The sequence below is a fragment of the Ooceraea biroi genome, chromosome 1 (assembly GCF_003672135.1).
Source record: "Ooceraea biroi isolate clonal line C1 chromosome 1, Obir_v5.4, whole genome shotgun sequence".
Classification (NCBI taxonomy): domain Eukaryota; kingdom Metazoa; phylum Arthropoda; class Insecta; order Hymenoptera; family Formicidae; genus Ooceraea; species Ooceraea biroi.
In genome coordinates this window covers 20,445,610-20,455,872 of record NC_039506.1, presented here as the reverse complement: position 1 = coordinate 20,455,872, position 10,263 = coordinate 20,445,610, and the positions used below count along the sequence as shown (strand labels likewise).

The 10,263-nt window shown below is 48.0% G+C and overlaps 1 protein-coding gene across 1 annotated transcript; it reads left to right on the top strand.

The window, feature by feature from the left end:
* Nucleotides 1-213: 213 nt before the first annotated feature.
* LOC105278569 (transmembrane protease serine 9) lies at nt 214-8,287 on the top strand. Its single transcript, XM_026969721.1, has 12 exons — nt 214-414; nt 826-994; nt 1,804-1,936; nt 2,118-2,225; nt 2,805-3,102; nt 3,941-4,072; nt 4,143-4,195; nt 4,402-4,490; nt 4,700-4,838; nt 4,915-5,031; nt 5,475-5,639; nt 7,214-8,287. Exons 1-12 carry the CDS (start codon nt 375-377, stop codon nt 7,385-7,387), a joined length of 1,617 nt encoding a protein of 538 aa, XP_026825522.1. The 5' UTR covers nt 214-374; the 3' UTR covers nt 7,388-8,287.
* Nucleotides 8,288-10,263: the final 1,976 nt, after the last annotated feature.

Below are 10,263 nucleotides of genomic sequence, written 5' to 3'. Positions count from 1 at the left end.
TTCGAATTTTCTTTATCATTGATATTCATTGATGTGTCATGCATTACGAAGAAATCGTGCACGTTAAGAAATTATGCGCTTCTTCGGAAATATTTTATTGTTTGCACCATCGTTGTATTAAAACGTTGCAGATACAAACGTTTCCGTTATCTTACGGTATTATCGCGATCTCTTATAGAGAGAATAAGACGATTGTAGAATACCGTCGTTGCGTTGGTTTGCTACATGACGTTTCCTTTGTAACAACTTCGTTATACGACGCGACATTCGAGCGAAACGCATTGCGTCGTCGCGAGATAAGAATTTTTCATCAGATCCAGGGAACGAGTCTTCAATATAAAAGCCAGTGCGCGATCTCGCTGTATATCAGCAAGATGTTACGAAGCTTCGTTTCCTGCTTTCTTCTCGTGGGAGGTGAGTGGAACAGATCGATGTCTCTTATTTGTTGCAACGTCGCGTGTGATATTCGCATTCCGCGGTGTGTTACCTTGCGAATTTACTCGCCAACACTTTTACGTCCGCGTTTGCGGATCGATTTTAAACGTGCGACGTAAACGCACGACGGAAACGACTCACAGCGAACGTATCTAATTCCGCGATGAATAATGGCGAAAGCGATAAAGTCAAATCACAGTACAAGTTACAACGAAACTTCCGTACTTCTTTATGCTTGACGCGCGTTCTCCGATTTTCGAGAGGGAACTTTGGAGCGTAGCCGCGCGAGTAATAAAGTCGACTGAATCCTCGCGTGATTTACGTATCTGCCGGCAACTTTTTTGCTGAACCGACCGAAGACAAATTTCACCATCAGATTTAATATTATAGCATCCTTCCTGGTACGACCGGCTTCCCTTCTTGACCCTCGAATAGTGGGAGGCACGCCAGCTGACATAAGGCAGCATCCTTATCAATTGAGCCTCCAGCGAACTTCCCATACTTGCGGAGCCGCCGTCATCAGTAATAAATGGGTCGTCACTGCGGCTCATTGCGTCAGGTATATAATATATACGTAGCATTACATTATATTTTTTCTCTTGGATACACAGCGCGTTATCTTATTTCGAGGTAGCGTCTAAATCCCTACGTAAGACTCCAGATGACGACCTTTGTCCTTATCTTCAAAACGTCTCTCAACTGCTGCTTAATGTTCCTTATCAAGTGTCGAATATAATCGCGGTATTCATTATCAGAGCGACGCTTAACTTTTACCCACGGAAAAGTGATAAATTTTTCTCGCGGAGGCACAAGATCCGCCTCCGTGATGTGCCAGAATTTTCTACAGTGATTCGTTTCATCGAGGATTTATATCGATCGTCAATGAAATGTGTTACCATACTCGATTTAACGGGTAAATATAAGTAAATGCAATGATGGATGCGGCTTCTCGTCCACGATCAATCGGGAGATGACGATTTGACAAAGAACGAAAATGCGGTTGCAATTGGCAAGCTGGAAAGGCGCGTTTTAGGTTGAATTCTGTTAGGTTTTCCGATTAATATCGCGCTCTCGGTCGTGAATCGAATATCTGTCTTTATTATTGCCAAGCCGAGCGCGCCAAGCTGGCCGCATCGTTATCCCGATGCAATTGTCGCGTTATCACGGCGAGAGCGCAAGTTAGAAAATTGTAGGCACGTTTACGGGGGATGATCCGCACCGCTATTGCGAGTGCGGTCGCGCATCTGTCCGTAAACGTTCTGTCGATATTGTCATAGGGTGGTTCTCGCGTAGCGTACAGTTATCGCCACGATATTTCTATATAGCGGAATGCGCGCGTGAGCGCGCGCCCGCTTCGTTCCGTTGCAGTTTGGGCGGCGTTTACAGACTGAACGCAGGAAGTAACGACAAATACGGGGGCGTCTATTACCGAGTTAAAAGGGTCGTTCGACACCCCAATTACGATAGCCTGACGATCGATTACGATATCGCCCTCCTGGAGGTACGTAACTATCAAGCTTTCTCTCTCTCTATACCGCTCGCCCTGTCCTCCCTTCCCGCCTCTCTCCCTACGTGTCTATCTTTCTCTCGATCTATCTCTTTCCCTCTGCTTACTAACAGCCTGCACCAGCTGACAATAACAACATCGGTAGCTCTCGCACGCTCTGGAAATTTCATTTCAGGTCGACGGCGAAATCAGATTTAACGATAGGGTGCAGCCAGTGAAGCTGGCGGAAAAGGAACTCGCGAACGGCGTTACGGTGAACGTTACCGGATGGGGCGCGGTGACGGTGAGTTTACATGGGAGCGGCAGGGGAATACAGGAGAGGGAATGGACTCATTATCCCGAGCGTTGCGGAAAACAGGCGAGACCCGGGAATAACGGCGAGAGATTTCCCCGTGAGCGTTCCGTGCGCGAGTCCCCGTGCGAGGAATCGAGCCGCCCTTCGACCCTTTTGATCGCCGTGATCGATACGTTCGCCACGTGCGCCATCGAAGCATCAATATCCCACCGTGATGATACTAAATCACACTGATATCGCGGATCACGCTGGTATCACGTTACGGTGACATTATTAAATTACTTCGGCCGCGCGTGTGGACTTTCCGCTCCGACTCGCTCGGCAAAGCGCGACTCTCGCGTTCTCCGCAACGTTTGCTATTAAAATGCAACATTATTCTCATTTCAGAGATTTTCGAGTGCCAGCGCTTTTAATATCAATATTGATATTATTTTCATAACAATACAATTTTAAAGAATTTATTACTTACATTATAATTATTATGATCACTCCGAGATCCATCAGCTGTCGCTCGAAAATCACGCTGCGACGATTTCGATTACGGCCACGTGCGACTTTCCGTTTCAGCCGGGCGGAGGAGCGTCACCTGTGCTAATGAAAGTGTCGCTCCCGATCGTGGACAGAAGGACGTGTCGGAGTAAATACATGTTCACCCACGTCATCACCGACAGGATGATCTGCGCGGGTGATCTGCGTCGGGGTGGCAAGGATTCGTGCCAAGGCGATTCGGGCGGACCCCTCACCGCCGACGGCACCCTCTACGGAATTGTGTCCTGGGGATACGAATGTGCTCGGCCGGATTATCCCGGCGTTTACACCAACGTCGCGGATCTCCGCTGGTGGATAAAATGGATCAGCGGTGTTTAACCTTCGACAATTGCACGCGCAGGCCCACCCCCTTGTTAGCGGAATCTCGATTCGTGGACGCGGAAAATCGAGTTTCGACACGCGACAAACAGACAACGGCTGACGACGCGATCTTCACGCGAGGCAGCTGCGAGACTTCAAGGGTGTTTCTACGTTTCGCGGATCACGCGATGTCCAAGAATCCGGAAAACCAGAAACGCACGTGAAGATTGGCTGCTCGACTCGACAAGCTATCGGCCTCACGCTTCGATAGTCGAGAAACATGCGAGCGACATCGAGTCATTGTAATGATGCACAGAAAATGATGAAAACTCAAAATAACCGAAAAATATTGACCCAACAAGTAAATTAAAAGAAATACTGTAGTGCAAAATAAATATTAATCAACGATACGAGCATCAATATTACGTTATTACAAGCATCCCAAGTATACAACAGCTCCAGACAAGTCTCGAAGTCTTTTTTAATCGAGAGCGACCTACTAAGATTAAAATAATGCTGAGAAGTATAAAACATCTTCCACGTACAACTGCGTCTCTGTCTTTCCCTTCCACGCGCCAACGGAAGTTTAATTAGCTATCGTAATCTTGACACGGTTGCACCATTATCGACCGATTGATAGGATATCGCATACACATTACGCAATCGTGTGTACCGCACGATTTGACACGTAAACATTATCACGAAACGAAATTAACGCCTGCGATGCGGCCCGATGCGGTAAACCGCAATTAATCAGCGCGGCGTTCTTTTGTACTCGCGCGATAGCGCGCCGTGATTCGATCATGGGCGCAGATAACGATATACGCTAAAAGCGTATCTCCGACGGGGAGCAGCCTCTCTTCTGTCCGTAAACCATTCCGCGCAACGCGATCCTCGTAATCTCACACGTTGTTCGTGTCGTGAGACTGATCAAGCAGCAATGTCCAAGAGAATTATCCTGCTCTACGTCTTGTGGTTGGCGTACAGTGAGTCAAACATCTTTCTACTCCTGCACTTTCCGCAAACCGAATTGTTTTACATGAAGTGTGATTCTAGCCGTTAATACCGAGAAGCAGCAATATGTGGACATCGAGGATTATCCGTACCACGTGAGAGAGAAGCTCATTTCTTTTTCCCTTTTTCTCTTTTTTGTTACTATTGCCCTCGCGCACTACCCGTGGCTCGCAGCATCGTGCCAGTTTTGCCTCGCATTCGCATGCGGTTTTAATCGGTAGTCAGTACGGCACGGTGACTGTAAGCCGCTATTATTTTCGGATAAATCCGATTTCACGTGGAATTCGTTATTCTGATATAGGTATCGATCCAGATTGCCGGGCAACACGTATGCAGCGGCGCGTTCATACACGAGTCCTGGATTATAACCGCGGCGTCCTGCATTTTCAGGTACGCGTCGCCCACGAGAAACAGGATACGATAATGACGCATTGTGGGATGCCACAATTTTCCTTTCGCTAAACAGATATTCATGAATGAAAATTGATTTTATCTTAGTAGTAATCATTTCCCTCAAGCTTCACATTTTTCTTACAAATCTTCGTAATCAAGTCTCGCGTTTCAAGCTTAATTCGCTAATGTATTTCCGTGTTTCGCAGGGAAAAACCGTCAGCAATATCGGTGCGTGTTCGTACCTCATTTATCTCGACGGGCGGCGATGAATTGGAAATAAGCAATCTCGTGGTGCACAAGCGCTTCGACAAGTACCTGTATTTCAACGACATAGCGCTGATGAAGGTACGTGCGTTTCCGTTGAGTCCGGGTGAGTATCCCGCGCGCGTGTTTTATCTATGCAAGCTTGTTGAACTTGCAGCTGAAAACCCCCGCGGAGTTCGGAGAGAAGCTGCTCCCCATCGCGCTACCTGAGAGGAAGGAAGAAAGGGTCCCGGATGGAACGCACTGCGTGGTGACTGGCTGGAAACGCACTCTGGTAAACAGCGAGCAGATACGGCTCCGATTTACCCACTCTTAAATCCTCCGAACGGAAACGTAACGTTCGCACAGGAAACCATCGTTTTACCGTCCCGCTGCCATCCGGGCGCAACCGGCATCTGGAGAACGCGTAACGCAACCCTCCGTTTCTCTCCATCCCCTGTTTCGATCGCAACATCATTCAGAAACGAGATTTTTACAGCAAAACGTGCTGCACTTGGATGTGCAAAGTTTCCCCGCAAACTTGTGTGCCGCCGGTTGGCGGCGGCGAGCAACGTTATTCAAAGTCACGTCCGCGCCGAAGTAAATCGTCGCGAAACACCGTCGCAAAACGCCGGCGCGCTCGCGTAACACCCCCGAACTGGAACGAGCCCGGGGGGTTACAATAGCGCGGAAGAGCGAGGTCGTAAAAACGTTGCCAGAGTCGTGCCAAATTTCCAGGATACCAGCTCGGCCGGGCCCACCACCACCAGGAGTCAGCTCGCGGCGGCCGTTGTGGCGACCGTAAATCAGCGTACGTGCAAGGCGACGATGCCGAGGTACAAGCCGCTGTCTAAGGAGATGCTGTGCGCCGTTAACTTGACCCTTCCGTCGGAAACGTGTCAGGTAAGACGAGCATGAGATGATGGGGTGGCAGGATGGAGGCGACCCGAGAAGATTCGAGCGGGGAGATGCGGTGATCCGCTCAAAGAAGGGCCTCTTGTGTGTCTGCAAGCGTGTGTCCGAAACCCCGCGACAACCCTCGGGCGATGGAGCTTGAGAGGGCTCGCCGGGTGTCGCGAGCGTCGAGGAGCCGCGTCTCGACCTCGTCGTCATGTGTCCTGACACTTGGCACGCGTGCGGGGTCTTCACGTGTATGTCATCTACGTGCCATCTCGAGCTGGATAGATATACGCGGATGAAGCGCTCTCGGAGTGCTGTCAGATGCAGTGGCAATCCGCGAATGGGTGTTCCGCCGAAATTCAAATGGAGAACGTTCTTTCCTTGGGGTGTTTTTCGGGAAAAAAAGGTTGCACGAACGAAAGGTTGCGACAGAAGGTGATTGCATGGATTCTGAAATCGGTAATGTCGATTTTCGTCGTTCCGATAGCTCGCGAGCGACTCGTTTAATTATGGTACTCGTAGTGGCTAAAGGGATCATAAGAGGGAAAGGGTTAATGATGGTTTATTCGCGGTTATGACTTTGTCGGTCGAGATCGGTTCGGATTATCCAGATTCCTCATGTAATTTCGAGCACCGGTGCTGACGTGCGAATCGAGCTCGTAATGATCCCGCGAGAAGCATCGTCCGGTGGAAAATACAGGCCGTGTAAATTAAGAGCAGTCGGCGGCAGTCGAACTCCAATTGTACACGGCCACGAGTGTACAATTACGTCGATGGAGTCAATAGTCTTTCTGGCGCTCGTATGTGCGCGCGGCGGCTGGTTCAGGTGTCGGATGCACTGGATTGCTGAACAATGCAGGCACTTGACTCGAGAACGCAATTTCCACGCGACGCCGGCGAGCATCCGCGGGCGAGGAACGACGAGATGCGAATGGACCTGCGCCAGAGAAAAATTCCGGTTATCTCGTAACGCGACCATAACGCGACCAAGAGATTTCAAAATGAGAATGCGTCTCTCTCTCTCTCTCTCTTTTTTTCACTGTACAGATACGACGTACATGTACTCGCGTAACAAGCCGCCTTATGTTTGATATAAATTTGCACGATAACACTGAGAAAAATTTTCATCGGATAAACCGATTACATAGTAACAAATGGATATATCCGATTAAAGTGCATAAAAGACAAAGGAAAATGATCGGACATATCCGATGAAGGTAATCGGAAAACAAAATTAACAATCGGAAAACTATTTAATCGGTTTATCCGATGAAAAATTTTTCTCAGTGAACGAGATGACTTAGATGAAGCTTGCGTTGAGAGACTTGTAAGTAGCTCTTGAAATTCGCATTTTGATTGTTGAAAGTCGCAGAACAGAAGAGTTTCGAGAAAAATGAATTTTAAATGAATTTTTAAAAATATTTATATTAAAGTGGATCAAAGTTTGTAATATGACCGCAAATTACATCATCCGTTAGGTACAGGACAACTTTGAGATCCTTGACAACAGGTCCTTGATGACTAACGCGCGCACAGCTCCTCCACCGATTAAATCATCGTGATATTTCTGTCTGCAGGGTGATTTGGGTGCACCTCTGGTATCGGAGCAGACACTGATTGGTATCCTATCCTACGGATTAGGGTGTGAGAGCAAGGAGCATCCGGGAGTCTACACTAGAGTCAGCAGCTACTTACCTTGGATCTTCACGAACTCTGGTATATCGCAGTCCAACGACAAATACGACGTATAAGATCATTACAGCCGACGCCAACTGGAATTAACTGCAAATTATGCTATCGTATCAGTAATATAATATCAATAGGATAATAATTCGTTGTTAATAATTCCGCAAATATTTCTGCGAACGCACGTTCAGGTCTCCGACGTTTTATCTCCGCTGGCGAGAGATCTGCCGGGCAGATTTGATGCGATCGTACGATGTAGTTATGACATTCAAATGGAATTGCTCGTGCCTGTTTCTCTTCCTCCCTGCGCGATATCGTGCAGCATTACACGCGTGTGTATCCCGAGGACGAAAGTAGCCGTTTGGGTACGGACGGACGACTACTGAAGCTCGAACATTACGCGGCTTCGCCGATACTTGATATGCATATTCATAAAGATTTAACGTAGCGCGGCAACGGACCAGCAAACAATTATCCCGAGCTGCTGCGTGCGTACTCGCTCGTTGATAAAGTCCATGAATGCAGTACCTCGAGCATGCCATTTAAATGAAGCGCCGGTGGCGAGCGTCCCGTACTTCCGATTCGTGGTGTGGCTTAATTGTCACGTTTCGGAAATATCCGACGTATGACACGCCGCCGCGGAAGCCGATTGATTTTCCGTTAATATATTTATACATATAGCTATATATTTTGTCGCATGTCCTATGAAAAGGATTAAAGTTCATACGGATTCGATGCCTGCAATTTGCCGTCCTTTTGAGAGCGCGCATTGATGCGGGGATTGATCGATTTGACATCCTTTTAACGGCCATTAAAGTATTAAAACGACGCATTTTTAATCTTTCTCCCCGCGCGGATGTGCACTCCCGACGGAAAAGGCAGTCAATAGAAGTTACTAATAGTTTTAGTCAATAGAAGCATAGTAATAGTTTTATAGCCGAAATAAAAACGCGGGCATTCCTGCATTAAATAATAATTAAGAGCATGCGAGCGATAATTTCCGTGGCGGTAAATATTCACGATATCATTATTCCTTGATGAAACGTCTCGCGATTCGCGAATCGACTCACGGAAGCTTCCATGGGGTTCGCTTTGTTCCTTATGGGAGCAACGAGACGAGACTCGCTTGCACGCCGGTTCACTCTCGCGATCGCGAAGAGCCGCGACACGCGCGTACGTCCCAGGCTGAATTCCACAGAACCGAATTCCCAGGACGACGCTATTCCGATCGAACTACCATGAGGCGTCAATGGATCCATCGCTATCGCCATCGCCAAACACGAACGTGTGTGCAAATTTCGAAAAGTCGATTCTCCAGCCGCGCGCGAGCGTTCGTATAATAATTCCGATCGAATTCGTTTTCGCGGCGGGATCGCGTAGTCCGCGATAGTGGACGTTCTTCTCGGGGGTTGAACAACGTTGCAGCGAGTTCCGCGTGTCCTTTACAACGCTCGCGTGTTCCATGCACGCACGAAAATCGATAGGAGTCGTCGCAATATATTATCCGTTCCTTCCGTTGTTCGGCCCGCGCGGAGAAAAATATCGCCGTCGGAAAGCTCGCCAATTTTCGATCGCGACTGCTCGATATTTAAAAGTGCCTATGTAACGGCGTAAGAATAAAAAGAAGTACCGCGACGGACTTGGACGTGCGCGAGAGCACGCTACTTTTCATCCCCCTGCGCGCGCGCGCGCGCGAGGAGATTAATATTTTTTCATGAACGGATCTCCGCGCTGGATCCTCCTTTTTCTCTTTCTTCCTGCTTCCCGTCCTTCGTACCATCCGTTGCATCGTCTCAAAGCCAACGTTTTTCTCTAACAAAAACTAGAAGACAAGAAGAAAAAAGGGTTTCTCTTCTGTTACCTCGTGTACTTGTTTATTCGTTCGACGTGCATAATTTTTATCTCGAGGCAGGGAAAATTATCTGTGACAAGTCGCTTTGTCCCTCTCTCTGGTTTTTTCGCCACTGTATACATTTACATGTTTCCCGCACAAACGGGAGCATTTTGCATTCAAAAAGAGCGTGCTATTGATAGGATAAATGTGAAGAAATCCTGGAGCTATCGTAGCCTTTACAATTTGACTAATTTTAAATGTCTGCAAAATTACGTACTTTTTTACGTAATAGTTCGACTTCGGGAATATTATTGCTCGACAATGCCGAATCTTCTCAGAAAGAACGCGATATAATCTTGGCAGAAAGATCTTCATTATGTACAACCATTTATAGTTTTTGAAGCGCGAAAATTTGCAATGCTAATACTTAATACTTTGTCCGAAGATTCGAACGGTCAATGAACTTACGGAGAGCAATTTAATCGCGCCGTGCAAGCAATGCAGATCTTCTCCGGCGTGGCGTGTTAATTCGACGCGGTGTCGTCGCGTATCACGACGACGTATCATAATCGGAACTCCGGCATCCGTAATCCCCGTGCGAAACAATTTGCTTGGCGCGTTTGCGATCGCGCAACGAGATCGGACGCGGGCCGCTTTTATCGAGACGAATCGCGCGAAAGAGAATCGGGGAACAAGTGCGCACCGTGATGGGATATCCCGCCGGTAATCTGCCGGATGTCGGCTTAACAAAGCCGATCGCGCCCGTTATAATACGAACACGGTGAAAAATCCACGCAGCATTCTCGGACGAAGCGGCGAATCCGCGCGATCGATGATCCAATTGTCGCTAATGATATCGCCGCCGCGAGAACGTGTCATTCGTCCACGTGTCGCATATCTAGAAATTGTGAGTAAACACCCCAATTTTCCGAATCATCCGATCGTGCATAAATATCCGCCGCGCCGCTAATACAGATTATTGCTCCAATTTGACGGCAAATTGCCATATGACACGATTGCGTCGCGCGGATTATTCTAAAACTCCCAGCGTTAATTCGGATTCTGTTTTCAGCGGTTTCACGGTGATTATTCCGAGACCGCGTACGA